This window comes from Amphibalanus amphitrite, unplaced genomic scaffold, assembly GCF_019059575.1.
Source record: "Amphibalanus amphitrite isolate SeventyFive unplaced genomic scaffold, NRLGWU_Aamphi_draft 000719F_arrow, whole genome shotgun sequence".
Classification (NCBI taxonomy): domain Eukaryota; kingdom Metazoa; phylum Arthropoda; class Thecostraca; order Balanomorpha; family Balanidae; genus Amphibalanus; species Amphibalanus amphitrite.
Window position 1 is genome coordinate 192,566 of NW_024882213.1, and position 22,604 is coordinate 215,169.

General features: G+C 48.4%; 1 protein-coding gene across 1 annotated transcript; it reads left to right on the top strand.

The window, feature by feature from the left end:
* Positions 1–15,108: 15,108 nt before the first annotated feature.
* LOC122365152 lies at positions 15,109–19,421 on the top strand. The gene is made up of 2 exons (XM_043336119.1): positions 15,109–15,323; positions 17,721–19,421. The coding sequence occupies exons 1-2, from the start codon at positions 15,232–15,234 to the stop codon at positions 18,316–18,318; spliced, it is 690 nt and encodes a 229-aa protein (XP_043192054.1). The 5' UTR covers positions 15,109–15,231; the 3' UTR covers positions 18,319–19,421.
* The last annotated feature ends 3,183 nt before the right edge of the window (positions 19,422–22,604 follow it).

The following is a 22,604-nucleotide window of genomic DNA, read 5'->3' on the forward strand; positions in this document are numbered from 1 at the left end:
ATATGTGCACTGGTCAGATTCAGATTCTCTGTCTCGGTATAGGCAAGGAAAGATGTATCCACTCTAAGGCAGACAAATCCTTGTCATTTCCAGTGAAAAGTTTGATTTCTAAGCACATGGGAGTATGTTCACAAGAAATTTTAATAATGGTCCACTCCTAAAACGACAATTAAATTGTACAAAGCGCCAAGATGAGCATGACGAATTTGGAAATAGCTTGCGCCATAGCAAAGTAATAAGCTCAAACATCCCTATAATATAACCCAAACACAAGTCACGGTCCTGCCCAAACGTTTTCGTTGCCCCTGAGCGCCCGTCGCCCGCCCACCAGAGTGTTGTGTCCCGTCCCCCGCGGCGCGACGCACAGCCTGTCGACTCCGTTTGTTTAGTTCTGTCTCCGGTGAGAGCTAATCACTGCTGACTTCCGCCACCGGTTCGCAAAGTGCCCGAGGAAAGAGAGAGAGAGAGAGAGAGAGAGAGAGAGAGAGAGAGAGAGAGAGAGAGAGAGAGAGAGAGAGAGTGAGAGAGAGAGAAGAGAAGAGGGAGAGACAGACAGACAGACAGACAGACAGACAGACAGACAGAGACAGAGACAGAGACAGAGACAGAGACAGAGACAGAGACAGAGGAGGGAGAGAGATGGAGGGTGGGTAGAGGGCGATCGTTTCTGCCGCGGGGAGGGGACGAAAGCCCCACCAGTAAAGGAAAGGGCGAGAGATTAGGGAATATTGGCGCACATTAGCTCTGATCTCTGGTCGGGCGTGTTCCACGCGGTTCAGCCGGAAGTCAGCCGACTCTGGGGAGATAAGGACTGCGGAATAGTCAGGATATTAGGGAGCGCGTGGGTCTGCGTAAACGGAACGCTGCTGGAGTAGAGGCGGAGAGAGGGGGAGGGGGATGGTAAGTGGGCGGGGAGAAGGCATGACCTGATTCAATCTGCTTATTATCACAATCACGGCTTATTTTAAGAATAAATTTTCAATGTGACTTTGGGTGGATACGATTTTAGCAAACTCGGAGCTGTAAAATATGTTTTTTTTTTGTCGTAGTGGTACTGTTCTTTGTTCTCAATTCTGCTTTGTCATGAGAGAACTTCTGTCCCTGCCTTTTCTAGTCGTCCTCACTTGCTGCAGGCAACGTGTCTGTATTTGTGCATTATCTATCCTGCTCCATGATCTTTTTTCTTCTTTCTCTCTCTCTCTCTCTCTCTCTCTCTCTCTCTCTCTCTCTCTCTCTTTCTCATTTTCTCCACCAATCTCAGCTAGCTGTCTGCCCAATCAAAGTTCAGCCTTTTTTATTATCTTCTTACGTGAATACTAGGCCACTCATCCCATGTCAGTCCCAGCGGTGAAACTTTCCGTGACGAAGATACCGAACTCCCTCGCTTTCGACGCGTGGTAGCCTGGCCGAACAGTCCACCATTCAAACTATTCAGTCCTCGGGGATCCAGCCTGGATGGACCGGGGACTGAGGTCTCTGACCGGACCGCGCTGACTTCTGACCGGAAATGACACTGAGACACTGGCAGATTCAGCAAGGTGGCTTTAGACGATGCGGAAGGTACACTCCCCGATAAAATTATTCACTATAAAAACAGAGGATTCAGCTTTATTGTACGCCGTTATCAATTTAAACATACTGTTTTCTCGTGGGGATTATGGGAATTAATTTTTATGTGACAAAAATGGCATAAATCTGTCAATTCCCGACGCCGCGTAGTGGCGAATTGCCCAACTGTTCCTCCCCTGGATCCGTCAGTGCTCTGAGGTGATCCGCCGGCTTCAGCGCGTCATTTCCGGCCCGCCGCTGCCACGTGCAGTCTGATGGACTTCAAACAGAGCTGAGCACTTAATGAGCCCCGAGTACGGCTGTTTTGAGGCATCACTCCCACGCAGTTAATTACTGTGAAACGGTCAGACTGGCTGAGGTAAGTTTCAGTCATGGTATCACGGCAAGTTCGGGAAGCTCGATTTCAAACGGCAGCCTTGTTCATATTGCATTAGACGATTCACGATTAAGGGAACACTTTGCACTGGTTCAAAGCAATGAGAGTGAAAGGGTGAGCAATTGTTACGAGAGAGCGAGCGCAGCGAGCGAAGCGAGTCTTTTTACGAGCGAGCGAGCGCAGCGAGCGAAGCGAAGTCTTTTCAATGTAACGGAAAAATCTCAGTATGAGCGGCCCGGCCCGGCCCGGCCCGGCCTGTAACGCTTTTGAGAGGCTTATATCTCAGCAACCGCTGGACCGAATGGCCTGCGGTCTTTTTTGCTGGGTAGCCCCATCCCTTCTACCCCGTAATTGACTACTTTTGATACATCTCAGTGACCGTCATGGCACGTGCCACGTGAGAAGTCAAGGGTGTTCAAGCTGTTTTGCAAAAGTAGTGATTTTGAGAGGCTCATATCTCAGCAGCCGCTTGGGCGATTGTCTTGCGGTCATTTTTATAGGGTAGCTGCATCCCTTCTACCAAAGGTCGGATACTCTTCATCTCTGTGAGTGACCCCCACTGCACGTGCAAAATACAACAATAAGAGGTGCCAACTTTGTTCCCATTTCAGTAATTCGGTAATTACTGGGGCGATTTCGCTGAAATTTGGCATACAGGTAGGCACCCACCAGGCAATGCATTCCCATGTGTTGCGGTTAGGGTGCTACTGCACGTGCGCACGTGCAGGGGGCGTTTCCAGATCTCGAGAACGGCTGGGCCGATTGCGCTCAAATTTGGTACACGGTTGGGGACCGGTTAGTAGGGTGCCGTGCAAAAGTCATTTTGGACCCCGTTTGCACGTGCGCACGTGCAGAATGCCGCTTCCAGATCTCAGGAACGGCTGGGCCGATTGCGTTCAAATTTGGTACACCGCTAGCGACCGGTTAGAAGGGTGCTTTGCACAGGCCCGTTGGAAGTACCCTCTCGCCCTTCTGCACGGGCAGGGCTCACTATCTCGCTCGCTCGTTCTTCGCCCAAAAGGCGTTTTACTGGTTACGAGCGAGCGAGCGCAGCGAGCGAAGCGAGTCTTTTCAATATAACGGAAAAATCTCAGTATGAGCGGCCCGGCCCGGCCCGGCCTGTAACGCTTTTGAGAGGCTTATATCTCAGCAACTGCTGGACCGATTGGCCTGCGGTCTTTTTTGCTGGGTAGCCCCATCCCTTCTACCCCGTAATTGACTACTTTTGATACATCTCAGTGACCGTCGTGGCACGTGCCACGTGAAAAGTCAAGGGTGTTCAAGCTGTTTTGCAAAAGTAGTGATTTTGAGAGGCTCATATCTCAGCAGCCGCTTGGGTGATTGATTGACTTGCGGTAATTTTTATAGGGTAGCTGCCTCCTTTCTACCAAAAATAGGATACTCTCGATGCATGTGGGTCACCCCCAGTGCACGTGCAAAATACAACAATAAGAGGTGTGAAATTTGTTCACATTTTAATAACTCGGTAATTACTGGGGCGATTTCGCTGAAACTTGGCATACAGGTAGGCACCCACCAGGCAATGCATTCCCATGTGTTGCGGTTAAGGTGCTACTGCACGTGCGCACGTGCAGGGGGCGCTTCCAGATCTCGAGAACGGCTGGGCCGATTGCGCTCAAATTTGGTACACGGTTGGAGACCGGTTAGTAGGGTGCCGTGCAAAAGTCAGTTTGGACCCCGTTTGCACGTGCGCACGTGCAGAATGCCGCTTCCAGATCTCAGGAACGGCTGGGCCGATTGCGTTCAAATTTGGTACACCGCTAGCGACCGGTTAGAAGGGTGCTCTGCGCAAGCCCGTTGGAAGTACCCTCTCGCCCTTCCGCACGTGCAGGGCTCACTATCTCGCTCGCTCGTTCTTCGCCCAAAAGGCGTTTTACTGGTCAATATAACGGAAAAATCTCAGCATGAGCGGCCCGGCCCGGCCCGGCCTGTAACGCTTTTGAGAGGCTTATATCTCAGCAACCGCTGGACCGATTGGCCTGCGGTCTTTTTTGCTGGGTAGCCTCATCCCTTCTACCCCGTAATTGACTACTTTTGATACATCTCAGTGACCGTCGTGGCACGTGCCACGTGAAAAGTCAAGGGTGTTCAAGCTGTTTTGCAAAAGTAGTGCTTTTGAGAGGCTCATATCTCAGCAGCCGCTTGGGCGATTGACTTACGGTAATTTTTGTAGGGTAGCAGCATCCCTTCTACCAAAAATAGGATACTCTCGATGCATGTGGGTCACCCCCAGTGCGCGTGCAAAATACAACAATAAGAGGTGTCAAATTTGTTCCCATTTTAATAACTCGGTAATTACTGGGGGCGATTTCGCTGAAACTTGGCATACAGGTAGGCAGGCAATTCATCCCATGTGTTGCGGTTAAGGTGCTAATGCACGTGCGCACGTGCAGGGGGCGCTTCCAGATCTCGAGAACGGCTGGGCCGATTGCGCTCAAATTTGGTACACGGTTGGGGACCAGTTAGTAGGGTGCCGTGCAAAAGTCAGTTTGGACCCTGTTTGCACGTGCGCACGTGCAGAATGCCGCTTCCAGACCTTAGGAATGGCTGGGCCGATTGCGTTCAAATTTGGTACACCGCTAGCGACCGGTTAGAAAGGTGCTTTGCGCAAGCCCGTTGGAAGTACCCTCTCGCCCTTTCGCACGTGCAGGGCTCACTATCTCGCTCGCTCGTTCTTCGCCCAAAAGGCGTTTTACTGGTCTTATGAATCACAATAAACGGTTGCGTTTGAATAGTAATACGTTGTTGCTGCTGAGGTAACTGTTTAGGTATGTATAATGGGTATGTGGCATTCATACGTACAATTTGTTAAATATGCAATTGATTTTCATGAGTGACCAATATGTCAACTAAATCCTGACACACTGATGTCCACCATACTTCTCCGATACCCATCCACGCACGCTAATATCTCTCATGAAATTCCTTAGTCACCGGCAGTGCTTGCAGTGGCAGATATTTCTAAAGGGAGCGGAAGCACTCGTTAATGCTGGCCATATAACCGACAGTTTTATAGCTCTCTGTGTCACCGATTGCAGTTAGACCTGAATTACAGACGAACATTTTCAAATTAAAGCTGTGCTACGTGAAATAAGAGCGGAGGAAAAAATATGGCCGCATTATTTCTGTCTTTTGCACCAGTCCATAAAAGGCGGTGTACAAAATCACAACGGCATGTGTTTCATGTTTGAATTTATTTGAACTGGCTTCGTAATTTTTTATCTTTTCATCCCTGTCAAAAAAAATCTCAAAATACCGTCTGATTTGCGTTGTGAAATATGCTGATGTTTAATGCGTCAAATCAAATCCTTTAACGACATCAGACTCGTTTGGCAGCGTGATCAAATGTCGATGACGTGGTTTGATTCCGATTGAAACCTTCCTCATTGGCGACATAGCATTTGCAAAAAAGAGTGGATGGCATCAGGATGGCCTCTTCAATTCACGGTTGTATGGTGAAATCCAGGCATGTAGCCAGGATTTTGCTCAGGGAGGGGCCACAGATCGCGACCTAGTGTCGTATACCCCCTCCAAAAAAGGAAAGCTCCTCGGATTTGGCCCACTATTTGGGGGGAGGGGGGGTGCAGTTGTTTTTTCATTTAATTTTATTTAATTTTTCGCCATCAGGGGGAGAGCTTGGCCCTCGTGCCCCCCCCCCCCCTGGCTACGTCCCTAGTGAAAGCACTGATTGTCGCTATGAAATAACCACTACTTTAATGTGATTTACGTGTGGCATAGATGGAATGATCAGCAGTTATGCTAACGACTGGGTCTGGGTCATACAATGTCTGCAATCGCAACTATGTTTATCATGCATAACTTTTAATGCAGGAATGGTCTATTTGTCAGCTATAAAACCTGAGCCGGATCACTCTGCATATTGAAACTATTTCGACATGAGTACCTAACCTTACTGAAACCAGGAGCCCATCCTAAGACTCAACATTTCCATGAATATTCCCTGGCCACTGGTTACAACTGCACTGAACAAGAAGATTGTCTACTGCCCAGGTACTGCTGAATGCGAGCATAGCAGAGCCGTTAAACAAGCCCACCGGGATGAGTTTTATGAGGAAATTCTAAATAAAATAACTGACCATTAGAAAACACCACCTGCGAGATACGCATTATGAATGTACAAATCACACGGTAGCTTCAGTGATTCCAGAAAATTATAGGTAATATTACCGGCATTTTCTTGTTTGCTCCTATCCATACCAAAGTAATCTAGCCAATTTTAGCAATATCCACTACACTTCAACGACTGGCTAATCTCAGAGGAGAAATTCCCATACGCCGAGATATCCCTTTAGCATTATCCTAGCCGTGCGGGAAACATTTGCACGTGATCTTTCCTACACTGTTTTCCGGCACGGGTTGATGACCTACAGTTCTGGTGAATTTTTGATAAAAATCTTAAAAAAGGTGATTTCAATAATTAAATTGTGAGTTTCTGAATAGATATTAACCGACGTATGGGAAATATCTTACTGAACTTGCTCTGGGAAGAAAAATGGAAACCTCGGTCTTCAAAAAATCTCCGGCACTCGGCTACGCCTCGTGCCTACAATTTTTTAAAGACCTCGGTTTCCATTTTTCTTTCCCAGAGCCGTTCAGTAATATATATTCCCGCCGCCGGTACCTCGGCTGGCTGTAAAATTTCCGCCATATGCCGGACCAATAACGTGCCATTACCGCGTGATGTGCCATCAGTGAGCCGAGCTCTCCATCAGTGGCGCCGGCCCATGACGCGCCAATAATGCCGCTCCAATATCACCAGACCGGCGCGCCGTAGTTGGCAGCTGACGCGCCACATTCGCCCCTGATGCTGCGTCACTATCGCAGCCGCCGCGCCGGGTTTGCCTGCTGTTGAAAAGACGGAGGTTTAGGAGACGAGGCTGGGCGAGCTGAGGATCGCGCGCTTTGAAGCTATGAAGAGACCAGGCTTTCGCGAAAAAGAGATGCTCGCGCAATTCGATCTGTCTTGGTTCGGCCATCTTCATTCGGCTGTCTTCGTTTGAATGTCTCGGAGCCAGTACGAGAGTCCCTGTTAATTCGACGGTCTCGGTTCACTATTCGACTGACTTGTTTTGAGCGTTGCGATTCGAGCGCCCCATTTCGAGTGTCCCGGTTCGATCCACCCTGGTTCGATTCGTCTTGATTCGAGCGTCTCGCTCCAGCGGCAGACAGAGGTCCGAGATTCTCCGGCGCCACGCGATTGAACGTTGATGGTTCGACGATTTTCAGACTATGGCCAGTGATGGCTTCACTTAGCGGCAGCCGGCCCACGGGAGGCGATACTGACGGGGTGTATACGATACTGGCGCGGTGCGGATGATACTGGCGAGATGATACGAGAAAAGCAATCGATAGCTTTTGAACTCTTCTTTTGATAAGGTCATCATCAAAATTGACCTCAGATCAACGGTTTAGCCTCCAGAGGGCAAAAACTCAAAAAAATAGCTGTTTTTACGAAATGTGTTTTTCGACAATAACTTTTGACGTAAACCAGCTAGGACATTTCTATTGCCAGAATCGTGTTCCTCTCGACGAGACGCGTCGAATGAACTATAATTTGACCTTGAAAGGTCAACTTGAAAATTTGACCTCAGGTCAAGGTCATGACCTGACCGGAAAAGGTCATGTTGCATATCATTCGATGCGTCTCAACAAGACAAACACAATGAGACCATCCCCAGCGTCCTATCTCTTTCCAATCGAGAGTTATAGGCAAAAATCTGTTTGTAGCCTCAAATGACCTCGGATGACCTTTCTAGAGGCTATCAGCAAAAAACTCACCTTGGTCGTCACGGGTGGTCCAAATCATTGTGATTCTGAAATATTTGGACTGTTCCTATGCATACACACGGATTTAGAGGCATTTTCATTTTTCTCCGTTGCCTTATAATGGTAAGGTCACGCCACTGACCTGACTTTACGTCACGGATATAAAAATCCGAGATATACAAATTGTAGGTGCCCATAACATCATGCAATCCACCAAGTTTGAAACCTTTCTGACAAACACTGCAGGCTGGACATGATTGCAAACTTTTTTAGGCTTGGTCAGTTAACTTGACCTGGTGACCTGACCTGACATGACCTGGGGTCAAAAATTTCACACATTGTCCAAAATTGATGTACAAAAAGCTACCCCAAGCGGTGCGGCGCTGCGCGCCGCGTTTTTTTATTTACACACAAAAACGCGACAGGGTGGTAACATATGCCCCCCCCCCCCCCACTGGGGCGAAGGTTAAGCAAAAAAGAAAAGAAAAACCTTATTTTATACAGTTTAATTGGTTTGATGCAAATGGCCGCCGCCTCTAAGGCCGCCATTATGGAAGAGATGACACGTGACGTGTGTCAATGCTTCCGTAAAATTATGGACATTTTACTTAGATTTCATCGCGATATCATTACAGTGGTGTCTGCTATCTATCAGTGTGCCTCGTAAGTAATTATTTATCAAGTTTTGTTGTGTTAAACATTTGTTTATGAAGAAAAATTGGCTGCGTCAGTATCGTCACCAATCACCATGCTACTTGGGTTGAACTGTAGGTATCATAGGTTTTGTTTACATTAATGGTGCAGCCGAAGGTGTAGCCCATCATTGTCAATTGAGTCACCACTTTTGGATCATGATAACACACTTAACCCTGTCTTACTCTTGACCGGACTCGAAATGAATGACTTGAATTGAAAGAACGTTTGATGGTTCAGGCATGGACAAGATTCAGGGTTAAGTTATTGTTCTAACACCTCATGCAGATGACTTGAATCCACATTCCAGTTAAATAACTAACCTGAATATTTGTTAATAGTTACAAAATACAGTTATAAATGTTTTTTTTTGCAATGCAAATAAGAGATTGCCTGATTTGTTTTTGTTACCTTATTTGAAAGTATTAGGTACCTTTCAAGGCTTATCATATGTCTAGAGAAAGTTTGAAGCACATGTTTGATAATTCCCTGATTTCGGTATCTAGTCGGTATTTCCCCATATATTTGAAAATCGGTTCGGTTTTGGTAAACTCTTAGTGGTTTTGGTCGGTATCGGTTTGGTATTGGTTTCCAAAATTTCTGAAATTGACATCACTAGTAGAAATGCATCACCAAAGACTGCAAACGCATGGCTTAGTGAGCACGTGCACAGATAACGCATGTGCCGTCCCAGCTCAACAACATGTATAATCATAAGCATAGATAACATGAAGCATGTTATCTATGTCATAAGGCATGTACCGTTTGTGGTCTGCTGAGGATGAGTTCATTCACAACGATGCATCACGACGGTGTTACGGCAGCAAGATGCAGACCAATGGCCATGCTCACACAAGCAGATCCAAGAGCGCTGTCACGTGGGGTATATAGGTACTCGTATCATCCCTCCCCCACCCCAACAATATTCGAAAGAAAAGTAACAGCTCGCCGTTTTTCACATGAAAACTAGTTAAAACAGGATATCTGCTCGAACTTGCACAGCACCGCATAAGACGGCAAAATTTGAAAAAAAAATAGAAACTTTGAGATACCTTCTTGACATTTTTTGCATGAGTGATATAAAAGCTAAGATTCTCGTCGTCACATATCAATTTAAAATCATATTCATCAATTACAAAGAGGCTGAGTTTACACGAAATCCGGGAGCACTGATCATTTCTTAGAACTAAAAGAAAGAACTAACTCTGCTCGAACTGATACAACATACTTATTTCGTTGCGCTCCATGAACTCCAGACTCCAAATGGGCGATGAAAGGTCACGGTAACTAGCCAAGCTAACTTGCTTTACTGCAAGTGGTTACAGATTCAAACCGTTCACAACCACCATATTGCTTGCCTAGGTTCCCAGGGGGCAGGGAGTACACATGGCCTCGACACCAACCAGCCACTACATACACAAACATCTCCTCACCTTTACATGTCACGCTGCAATCTTCTGCCTCCAACCTCTCCCCTCCCCTCGACAGTCCCCTCTCACCCTCCACCCGTACCTGCCGCGCTACCGTCGGCCTCGACACTGCCCTCGCCGCTGCCGTCGGCACACTGAGCGTCGAAAGCGACGAGCGGCGGCTCGACCGGAGGTGCCGCGACGACGGCGGCCAACGCTGGCGACCCGCCCGCGGAAGTTAAAACCGTCGGCACGGCAGGCCGGGCTACAAATCGGGCGTAATTTGTCCGGGGGACAGGTCATTTAGTGCTTCTTTTCTGTTGCTCTTGCATGACATTATTTGTATAATATCGTCATAATTGAACTTTGATAGAATTTAACCATGCGTACTCCAAAAGGGATAATGAACGAACACAACATAAGTTTCCCGTTCAGCATTTTCTGCATAAAACTGTTTTAACCCTCGCCCGCACATGGGGGGTGGGGTGGTTGCCACCCCCCCCCCCAGGTAGTCTTTCTGCTCTGCACTCAACATTTTTAGAGCTAGAAGACTGATTTTTCGTATAGCTGCTCCTCTATCCTTTTTTGATGTCCACTGAAAATTTCAAGTTTCTGTGATTTTTGGTTTCGGAGATATGACCTTGTTTTTCAGGTCATGTCATGACCCAAATGGCCAATTCTCAACATCTTGCGTTGGCTATGAGCCTTGTGAGCTTTTGACACCTTGATTTCAGCCTTTTTTGCCAGTCTTACCTCCCACCTATCATCGAACATGCTGTTCGACGATGTACAGATGTCAAGGTCAGGGTCAAGGTCAACCTAGGTCATCTAAGATAATTGCGTTTTAGGCAAGCTGAATTTACTTTTTGTTAAGTTTTTTGACTGCATTTTTGGTAAAAGCTTGTCAGATCATGATTTCATGTAATATGGACACATAAACAATCGGTGCACACATCAGTATACACACAGACACACACAGACATACAAACACATATCATTGACCTTGACCTAACTTGACCTGAAATGACCTCAGCGGCAAAAACCTGGTCGGATAGTGTGACAAAGAGGTTCTAGCTGGCTTGGCACCAGAAAAGGGCATCGTCATCGGTATATGATAAGCAGCGCACTTGATATCCAACGGTGACCCAAAACAGCAACATTTTTTAGTTTGAACTAACCTGGAAGGTCAATGACTGACCTGAGAAGGTAAAACTGGGTATCATTGGATTCGTCTCTTCCCAAAAAATCTTTTTGGTCCTTACCGCTAAGCTCTATCTCCAACAGGAACGAAATGGCGCGGGGGGGTGGCAACCACCCCCCCCCCCCCCATGTGCGTTCTAGGATGGGAAAATGGCATGTGCGGGCGAGGGTTAAACTGAGAAGCGAAACTTTTTTGAACTTGAAGGTAGCTCATAAATATGACATGGAAACGTATTTACGATTGACCTATGCAGACCCCAAAAACCCGCTATGTTATCTTCAACAGTTTCGCCAGTGTCGTGACTTTTGGTCCAAAATTCATCTCTCCTGACTTACTATCCTCCCGGTGTGAACAATTAAGACTCGTACAATTTATGGAGACATGAGAAGTAGAGATGCAAACGAAAATCCGGGGATATTGTGACACAACTTCTTCGGGATAGTTTTTATTTCTTGATGGGTTTGCCAATTCCTTTATTCTTCTATTTCAAGATTATTTTCCCAAAGTGGGAAAATAATTTCTATCAAGTAGAGTACTTTTGACAAAAAATCGGGGAACCTTTCGAATTGAACAGTCTTCAGTCGCATGACCATAGTCGCGGTGACCATAAATGTCGCATATTTCTGACCGCAGAGCCATCCCAGCCAGACGGCATGGCCGCACACCTAACCGTGACCCCTGGCCCTGTATAAGCTCCCTTTCATGAAGCCGCCCTCTCAACGACCTCCCCCTCCCCTTCCCTCTTCTCCTAGGTGGGCGGCCCGTGACGGGATACGACACAGGTCATCACTGTAACTACCCCTCCTCCTCGAATGTCTCTGCCCTACCCCTCCCCCTAACTGCGGCCCAGGTCAGAAGGACGGTAGGTCACAGTCGTTAATCTAAATAGCTTCAGACGACCAACGCCTCAGGGGCAACGATCCACGGCCTAACGACTTGCTGATAGTGGGAGGGGGGGGGGGGAGGGCTGAGGGGGCTGCTGTGTCAGGCTGATGGCTGTCAGTGTCATATATACCAGTGTTCTTTGTCAGTGACAGTGTCATGTGTCAATGTCAAGTGGCTGTCAGACTTGATATAATGTTTGTGTATTTCTCTCTCTCTCTTTCTCTCTCTCTCTCTCTCACTCTCTCTCTCTCTCTCACTCTCTCTCTCTCTCACTCTCTCTCTCTCTCTCTCTCTCTCTCTCTCTCTCTCTCTCTCTCTCTCTCTCTCTCTCTCTCTCTCCCTCTCTCTCTCTCTTACTGCAAGGGAATTCATCCAAAAATGTGCTATCAAAACACCTCTACTCTGAAAACACAAAATAAAAGGTAGTAGCTGCTCGGCACAACGCCACAGCTAGTAAGAAGTCAACAGTTTGATCTCATCTTTCTGCTGAGACGTCAAAACTTCAAAGAAAACAATGCTGCTGACAGCCACGCCTTTTTCGTAGGACCCGTTAGTTCCACACAATGGGTCTGAGGCTTTTGGAAACTTTTGGCGACAGTTCAACCCGGTTTGGAAGATCAAAATCAAATGTGTCAAACTTGTTACCATGCATCGATTTCGAATAGGGCATTCTCTCTCTCTCTCTCTCTCTCTCTCTCTCTCTCTCTCTCTCTCTCTCTCTCTCTCTCTCTCTCTCTCTCTCTCTCTCTCTCTCTCTCTCCATAACTCTTACCAAAATCATAAAAAAATTCACGTTTTTGATATAATTATTAGAATCACGTCCTGTATGCAAGTTGCCTATCCCGTGACCGGAGAACAAAGTAGGTATATGTGCCAGAGCCAGAATTACTATCAAATACACAATCAAATTGACGATGACTTTGGCCTTATGCAGCGCTCATGACCCTGAGTAACACCCCTGACCCTGGATAACACCCCTGACCCTAACCCTCGCCCTGGCAGGGCATTTTTCATAACACGGCCTGGCAGGGGGGGTCGATGCGACCCCCCCCCTCGCGATTGGCTCCTATGGCACCTAGAAACACCAAATTTGGTAGGTAGGTGGGCCCCCTGGAGTTCTCGCCCCTGTGCAAATTTGGTTGCTCTAGGTCAATATTTAGGGGGGTTTTGGGGGGTATAAATGTAAAAATTTCGCTAAAAACAGGTCAAAAGTTTTTCGCTTATAACTTTTGATCTAATTAAGAAAGAGAAAAAAGAAAAGCACCAGTGAACTCAGCACGTCAAGGCGCGTCGAATGATATACTTTTTAGCTTGCTTAAGTGTACTTAAAGTTTTTCTTAAATTTTAAGTAAACTTAAATTAATAAATTAAGTTCAAGTTAACCAAACTGTATCATATCGCATATCATTCGATTCAGCTGATCACCAGGAACACAATGGTACCATTTTTTTAAGCTCTAGCGTTATTATGTGCCAAGTTATTGGCAAAAACGTCATTTGACCTCAGTTGACCTCATTTGAAAAACTCTCACTATATGGAATAGACACCGCATGGTTCCGCAGTTATCTTGAAGGGCACACGCAGCAGGTACGGATGCCGGCGACGGAGCAGGCTGCGGATCCCAGCGGTGCTGGACATGTGCCGGCAGTCGCCAACCAGCTGTCGAAAACTAGAGATGTGCCCATCGGTGTTTTTCAGGGTGGTGCGCTCTCTTGTTTACTTTACCTACTGTATGCCAACGACCTGAGCCTGTGTGTCAGTGAAGAAGTCAGCATAATCCAGTATGCTGACGACACGCAGGTGCTAGTCAGTGGCAAGAAGCGAGACTTGCCCAATCTTATTGAGCGGATGGAAAACGCACTCGCGGCTCTTTTCCGCTGGTTTAGCTGCAATGGTATGAAGGTTAATGCCCAGAAGACCCAGATGATTGTCCTCGGCACTCCTCAGATGCTCCGTGACCTTCCACCTGTTTCGCTTAGCTTTAACGGAACGACTGTAACAGAATCGCGAGTAGTCAAGAATCTGGGGCTCACTATGGACAGATCGCTGAATTTTCAAGCTCACATCGACTGTATGTCTAGAAAATGCTCAGGTATCCTTATAGCACTAAGCCATGCTCGTCATGTTATACCCGGCCAGGCACTCAAAGTCATAGTTGAGTCACTTGTGTTGTCTATCGTGCGATATTGTTTATCTGTCTACGGCTCGTGTGGAATTACTCAAGTGCACAGGATTCAAAAAATTGTAAATTTTGGTGCCCGTGTTATCACCGGCAGGCGGCGAAGTGACCACGTGTCAGATGCAATCAAACTTCTAGGGTGGCTTACAGCTGAGCAGCTCATCGATTTTCACACTATATGTGCCTTGCAACGTATTATCCGGAACGAAGAGCCCACAGGCCTGTACCTCACCATCGGTTCGCAAGCAGACGAGATCCACGATCACAACACACGTCGAGCCGTAAACAGGACGTTGCCGCGCATACGCACCGAGACGGGTCGGCGACGACTGTGTTACCGAGGCGTTTCGCTGCTGAATAGGCACCGACTGGATCCTGCAGACCGTAGTTTCCGCGTTAAAGTTAAGACGGCGCTGGGAGCTGATGATGGATGATGCTCTGCGAGTGTCAGTCGTTCGTCGCCAATCTTGAATTGTGGCATTCTCACAGGCATCAAACTGAGTCCCCCCCCCCTTTTACTTAGTCATGTATTGTATTAGGTATTATGTGAGTGTTTGCGAGATTGATGTGCGATTTTAATTATGTCTGATGTCCCAGTAACATTCCCCATTGATTTACTGATTGACGTGAGAAAGTGAAAAGCCCCGTTTTACGCGGACCTTTTTCGAATAAACTGATTCTGATTCTGATTCTGATTTGACCTGACCCATGGATAAGTACACCAAACAACGAAGCACCAAGTGACCTGCTGTTAAAGGGACTATCCCACTTTTACATTAGGTTTGAGTTGAGATAGCCAAGTTTGCGGCGAGGTTCAGAAACCACTATCTATCTAGGTTGCAACCCCCGCGGCCTCGTGGTGTTGAAGAAATTCGTTCCCTTCATTTGAAAATGGGCCTTGTACAAGGCCCTATCTCTTAACCATTAACGGCAATCTGATGACGTCATTTGCATTTTGAGCGCCTGTCACGTATTTCATTCAAGTACCACTTGATTTACCAATAAGCTGGCGCTGTCGGCGCACGGAGCTGGAGTATACCCACCGATCTTCGTTTCCTTTGTCTCGAATTTGAGTTTTTTTCTGGTTGTGGGATAATGATGAGTTAGCAGCATGAGTGATCTATTTATTTTGTTTCAATTGGTCATGCCTCGGCTTTGCTGTGTCATTTGCGGAATATATAATTCTCGGGGTACAGTTTTCAGGTAAGTTTTAATAGACTGCTTTTGCCTCAGGAGGTGCCAGTTTTGTCAAATTTCGAGGCACTGGCATTGCCATTTTTATTATTTTATTCATGCAAGGTAACAATATGGCAATAATTGTCTTTGGTTTTGGTATCCGCACAAATACTTGGAGGGCATTTCTTTATCTCGTTATTCTTCGTCTCTTCCTTTTTATGCAAGGTTCAAGAATGATATGCCACAAATATTTGTGCTTACAATGTATTATTGTAAAAGCAAATATTTTTAGCATATTTCTCTCCATTTTGTCTACATATTTGTTTTGCATTTTTTCACCTTCACAAATCATGGTGTCAGGTGTGCAAGTCTTTGACGGCTAGGCCTTGTGAAGGTCAGACAAAGAAATGTGACCCAAGAAGAAGTTTGCAGACAAGGAAATGGCATACAAAGTGCACCTCCCCCTTGTACATCCTAATGGACCACACCACAAGTTTCTTTGAGAGCATCCTTGATTTTCAGTTAACCGCAGGTTGTTTTAACTGAAAATCAAGGATGCTCTGAAAGAAACTTGTGGTGTGATCCATTAGGATGTACAAGGGGGGGGGGGAAGGTTCACTTTGTATGCCATTTCAGTGTGAACAGTTTAACGCAGCTCAGCTCACTTCAGCTCACGTTCCGCTCAAACCAGCTGCACTCGGCTCAGCTCAGTTTCAGCTCAGCTCAGCTCGGTTTCCATTCAGCTCAGCTCAGCTCAGTTTCTGCTCAATTCAGCTCAGCTCAGTTTCTGCCCAATTCAGCTCAGCTAGGGGAGCTTTTCCCATATAATAACCATCAGAACAGGGTGAGAGTTCCAATTAGCACCTTTGGCTTTGTCCCACTCCCAATATGATATGGTGCTTATCCCACAACCAACCAACGAAAAGGAACTTTTTGCCAATTTCTAATTGTACATTTTTCATGCAGAGGTAAAAAACCTAATGGATGAAATTAATTTGATCTAAATGACTGCTTTTGATATTTATAAGTTATAAGTGAAGAAAGCTGAATCATAATTGTCACCAATTTTGGGGATAACTTTGTGGGAAGAAAACAAGACATTTCCCCACAAAAACAAACCTGAAGTTTGAAAAGAGTTTATTATTTTAATAAAGGAAGTTGAATTGCAGGTCAGAGAAAATGGTTGTCGACTTCAATGATACTTCAGTCAGTTGAAAGGTGGAGATCGCAGATGTATGATGATGCTGTTGTAATTTTGGACTTTATTCTTTATCCCTTGCCTGCACGGGGGCCCCCCCCCCCCCCCCAGTTAGTATTTTCTGCTCTGCACTCAACATTTTTAAAGCTAGATGCTTGATTTTTCGCATCAGTATAGCTGCGTCTCAATCCTTTCTCAGCGTCCAATGAAAATTTCAAGTTTTTGTGGTTTTTGGTTTTGGAGATATTACATTGTTCTTCAGGTCATGTCATGACCCAAATGACCAATAGGTACCCAATATCTTGCGTCGGCTATGGGTCTTGTGAGCTTTTGACACCTTGATTTCATTTTTTTGCTGGACTTACCTCCCATCTATCATGGAATATGTTATTTTCGATGTTGTATAGATGTCAGGGTCAAGGTCAATGTCAACCTAGCCCTAGGTCATCTAAAAGCATTGCATTTTAGGCTAGCTGTTAACTTTTAATGAAGTTTTTTGCTGCATTTTTTGGTAAAAGCTTCTCAGTTTATGATGCCATGTAATAGGGACACACAAACAAACCATTCTGTGCACACATCAGTATACACACAGACACACACAGACAAACACATATCATTGACCTTGACCTAACTTGACCTGAAATGGCCACAACCAGTAAAAATCTAGTCGCATAGTGTGACAAAGAGCTGTTCTAGCTGGCTTGGCACCACAAACGATCAGTATATGATGGGCACAGCACGTGATATTCTAACGGTGGCCCCAAAAAGCAACATGTTTTAGTTTGACCTGACCTGGAAGGTCAATGACTGACCTGAGAAGGTAAAACTGGGTATCATTGGATTCGTCTCTTCCCAAAAAAACTTTTTGGTCCTTACCGCGAAGCTCTATCTCCAACAGGAACGGAATGGCGCGGGGGGGGGGTGGCAACCGCCCCCCCCCCCATGTGCGTTCTAGGATTGGAAAATGGCATGTGCAGGCGAGGGTTAAAGCATAGAGACTAGAGTAGAGATATACTTTGTCGTGTTTTGAGTGCAACGTCACAATTCTATAACTTTTTGTTTCAAGGGTATGGATATAACTCGGTCGCATTTTCGATTGGCGCAGTTGCGATAGTCCACGCCCACCGCCCTCCCGCATATACCCCAGCTCTGACCGTGTCCAAACCCCTCCTGTGCACGCCCCAGCTCTGACCGTTCCCCGTCCCCGCCCCCTGTGCACGCCACAGCTCGTTGCGGGACAGCTCGTACACGGAGGAGGTGGCCGAGGACTCGGAGGGCGTCGCCGGCGCAGCCGCCGCGCAAACCGAGCTCACAGCGCTCCGAGCTGTCAAAACTCCGAGCTGGAGGAGGCCCCTGCAGAGGAGCCGCTGCCGAAGGTACCGGCCGCTGCTGATGACCCGAGCAGGCGTCCCCGACGACGAGCAGGACGAACGGCAGGTGGCGCCGCTGGAGGAGCACCACGTCAACGAGTCCTTCATGCGGTACGGTACGCTGCCCAAAGGCGCGCACATCGGCGCCTTCCTGGACTCGCTGCGGGAGAGCGGTTTGCGCGGCAGTGCGGAGGGTGGCGAGGCGGCCGCGGGAGCGGCAGGCGAGGCCCGCGCGCTGCGCAGTCACACGGAAGCAGAGGGCGTGCGGCCGCCGGCCTCCGCCGCCGCCGCCAAGAAGCCCTCAGCCATGGTGCGGTCCAACTCGTCCAACAGTGAGTTTCAGAGACCGCGGCTGTCGCGGCTCAGTCCGCTAGTGTTTGCCGGCGCGGCGGGGACGGGGCCGGCGCGGAGTCGGCGACCGACCGGCGCCGGCCGTCGTCGCTCCAGAAACTGAAACCTGCCGAGCTGGGGTTTCCCCCGCCGCCGATGGAACTGCCGCCTCCTGACGACATCGAGGCCGACTTTATCGTCGACCCGACGTTCCCGCCGCCGCCTGAGGGATAACTGAGGGACAACTGGCCTGAGGGACCAGTTGTCGAGCGGCGGTCCCGTGATGCCGCCGGCCACCCGGTGCCCAGTCCGCGCACGCAGCGCCGCGCCGAGTACTCGAGGCCGTCACCAGCTTCAAGTCAGCGCTTCGAAAAACGACAGGTCGACGGGACAGGCTCGAGCAGGCTGGCTCGGCCGTCGCCGCTGCCTCTACCGCCGCTGCTTCACATCTGCCAAGCGCGGGACTCTCAAACCGCCGCCGCACCCGACCAGCGCGCCGCCGATCGGCTGCAGCCGCTCGGCCGGCGCCGGCAGCTCGGCGGAGGCCGTGCGCGACCTGGCCGCGGCCGTGGAGCGCAGCCAGGGCGCGCTGGAGGCATCGTCCGCCTCCAGCGTGACGTGCATGCAGCTGTCGGACAAGCTGGGCCTGCTGCTGACGGCGTGCGGCGCGCACGCTGGCCAGGTGCCGCCCACCGGCTGGCTCCGGTTCCGCGCCCTGCAGCGGCGCCTGGAGACGCACGCCGGCACTCTGCGCTCGGCCGGCGGGCGCGCAACAGCAGCGACGCCCAGCGGCTCTTATCCAAACTAGCCAACACAGTGCGTGACATGTTCAATGTGGTGCAGCGATGAGAGACCGGCGACTGCGCTGCCACGAGCTGCCCGCGCCGTTTGTTTTTGTGATATCTAATATCCATTTTATTGCGTTGACGGTGGCTCTTCTACGATTTAGTGGAACCAGTGTGTGCGCGCCGCCTGCGGCCACCCGGTTGACATTCCTTCCCGTCTCTGTCTCGTTTCTTATATACAGCAATCGAATGAGTTTTCATGCGTATCCTGTGTTTTGCGGATGCGCAAAACACAGGGCGTAACAGGCCGCCGCCACAGCCTGTTACGCCTTAACTTATGTGCTACACAAACAGTCATCGTGATCTTATGATACCCACAACCTACATACCAACTGTTCTAACGATGTGTACAGTAGGTCTATTAAAAAAGTCCCCAGCACCAGTGGGCGCTGCCTTCGCTGAGCCGAACCCCCGTATGCCTGTCCCGTATCGCGCCGGTATCAGGTCAGGTAGGGTCAGCGGGACCGCTCGGTCCGGCCCGCGGGCGGTGGACGGGCGGCCGGTAACGCTTTCCGCCAGCCAGCTGTAGAATCCAACAAACGAGACGGCCACCGCTCAGCGCAGCGAAACCGGTGTTAAAGAATGGCAGTAGATGTTCATGGCCACAATGATTATGAGATAGTCATTGTTAGCCACAGGAATGCCTAGACTCTCACGCCCTGTTGGAGGGGAAATGGGGATTGAGCATCATTCTTATAACTCAGCTTTGGGCATTTAAGTGGTATTCGAAGTAGCGTCGAAAGTAGCAAAAAGAAGAAAAATACTTCAGCCAATTTTAGATCGGTTCAGAGCAAAAGGTCATGTCACCAGAGGTCATCGATGGTAAAATTTTGCTTGGACAGGATGCGTTGTGCGCACCGGTGCATTGGGTTTCCAATTTCCATGGAAACATCAACAGACTCGGAAGCTCGTAACGCTAGCGTGGAGCCGAATTCATATCAACCGCCGCTACAATGCATGGCAGCGCAGCGCAGCGTGCTGCAGCGCGGGGCCGTGAAACACCGCCCAGGGCTATCCATGTATCAGGGCAATCCAACCCACGTGATGGGCTCGGCCCCAGCGGAGCATGAGGCTCAGGACTCCCGCCCAGGCCCCCTGTCTCCCCCTAATTCCTGTCATCCTTCCCACTCTGAAATCGACCGAAAGAGCCTAACCTAACACAACAAGCAGCTCGTTTACCGCTATGTCTGAATAATATTGTCAGATTTAATTAAGGTCAACGGCTTAGCACGTAAATAACAGCAACTGCCACCATCGGTATTATGAGAAAACCAATTGCTTTTCCACAAACACTAAAAGTTTTAAGCTAAACCTGCACGAAATTAATTTTACCAGTCTCGTGTTCCTCCTATCAAAACGCTTCGAATGAATCAAAAGTTGATCTTTAAGCCTCACCGGCACAGGCCATTTTGCATCCTTCGACGGTTCAAGGGGGGGGGGGGTTGGCACGACCCCCCCTCGCGCTTGGCCCCTGATTGAGCTAGAGCTTCGCGGAAAAAACGAGCGTGCTGCCCGTCACGAGAGGAAGCCGATGATACCCAATTTTAAGGTCCTAGGTCATCGGGTGACCTTCCAGGTCAGGTCAATGACCCGAAAATCGGGAAAATGGGGACCTGTTAGAAAGTCGTAAAGTGTGGCTGCTATGGGGTTTTCCGGGGTGCTGATCACGAATATCGTGCTAGTTTTGATCAGAGATGATGTCTTAAAGCATTTAGACCAGGTCGGATCAGGTCAGGTCAGGTCAACCGGTAGGGGTCACGACGGGTATTCGTAATACCTGTCATCCGCCTCTGACAGCTTCGTAACATGTTACGAAGGCACCAAAACTACTTCGTAAATGTTCAAATGGTTGCTAAATTCGAATTCAGCTCCAAAAACTGGCGTAGAAACATGTAAAACTCGAAAAAGAAAACCGAGGTCACCAAAGGTCAATGACCTGACCTGACCTTCAGGTGATCTTGACACCCACCCTAATGCATCGGAGCAACAGCAAATCACATGGTTGAACGCTTGAAACCACGAAAAGCTTGCAAACGCACGGCTAATGCGAGCCGAGCCGATAAACGCGGAATCGCGATTCCGGCCAAACATGGTCTCGGAAAAGAGGACACAGGTCAAAGGTCATTTGGGTCAGGGTCATGAAATTTTCAGGGTAGATGTAAGATTCATCAATGCGAGGGTACTGAAAATTTCGTCGCGATCGGCCGCTTTTTACGCGAGTTATTCGCGAAAAACCTTGGAGAGGGGGGGCCGTTGCATCAACCCTCCCTCCCTGTGCCGGCGAGGGAGGTCATTTGAAGAATTTGGCCTATGTTCAAAGACATGACCTGACCAGAAATGGTCATGATTGATAGCAGGATATTAGATCCGTATCGTGAAACTTTACAAACACTTTAGCCCCGGTCCCACTAGGCGTTGCGACCACTTACGACCGCCAACGACCCAAATCATTGCCGACCACCGCCGACCATCACCGAATGCTGCAGATCCATCGTAATTACGGTCACATATATAACGGGTCGGCAATCATCGTACGACTAATCTCACAAGAGGTGGCAGACCATCGTACGAAGTTTGCCGAACCAAGAAAAAATTGGGGCATGAATCGCACGAATGACGTGCGAAACTCGGTGACAGCCGTGAGTACGTTATGCGATAGGTAATGACTGGCCGCCGACGAATGAAGATCTGTTCAAGAACTATCGCCGATTGCCGCTAGATTGGTAAAGAGCGGATGTTCCGCTAACCATATTGGTGGCAGGGGGGGGGGGGGTGTTTACATCCATCCCTGAGGCTTTTCGGGAATATCTTCGAAACGGCTGGAGCTATGATGCTGAAATTTTCTGACTTTTCTTAAAACTAAGCTGGGCACTTTTCCTAGACATTTTAACCCGCGCCCCGTAGGGCTACCGGCGGACCCTACCACCCGTAGGGGGGGGGGCCGTTTCGGCCCCCCCTAAGATCTCGGAAAGTTACCGGCCGATTTTCAAAATTCAAACGGCGTTCGATAGCCCCACCCGGGACCTACCTTGTGACCAAATTTCATTGACCTAGGTCAAACCGATGACGTCACAGGTCAGGTCAAAGGTCAGATTTTCACCGTTCACAGGCATTTCAAGAAATGTGTTGTGAAATCGAGTAAATTGGTAATTTATTGAAAACCATCGATGGTACATTGTTCGTCAAACACATACTTTGCTATCTGAGGTCACTGATACCAGGTCAGGTCACAGCGAGGTCAGGTCACCGGGGGTCACAATATGAAAGTGTCGTGTGATACATGTTTTATGGTCCATTTTACATGACAAATGCGATTATGTGGGTTAGGCAGCCTTTGGGGCCAGCCTAGGTCACGTTTTGGTGAAGGTCAGGTCAAGGTCAGGTCAAATTAGGTCAAATTTCAAAGTTGATATTTTTGCATAAAATGGGTATCGATTCGATGCAACTCGTCACGGGGAGTCTAATGGTGGTCTTTGTTTTGCTCTACGAGGTCTAGAATTGCCAAAAATTGAGTTTGAAAATTTGACGTCATCATTTTTGAACAGTTTTTTCGCTATAACTTGGC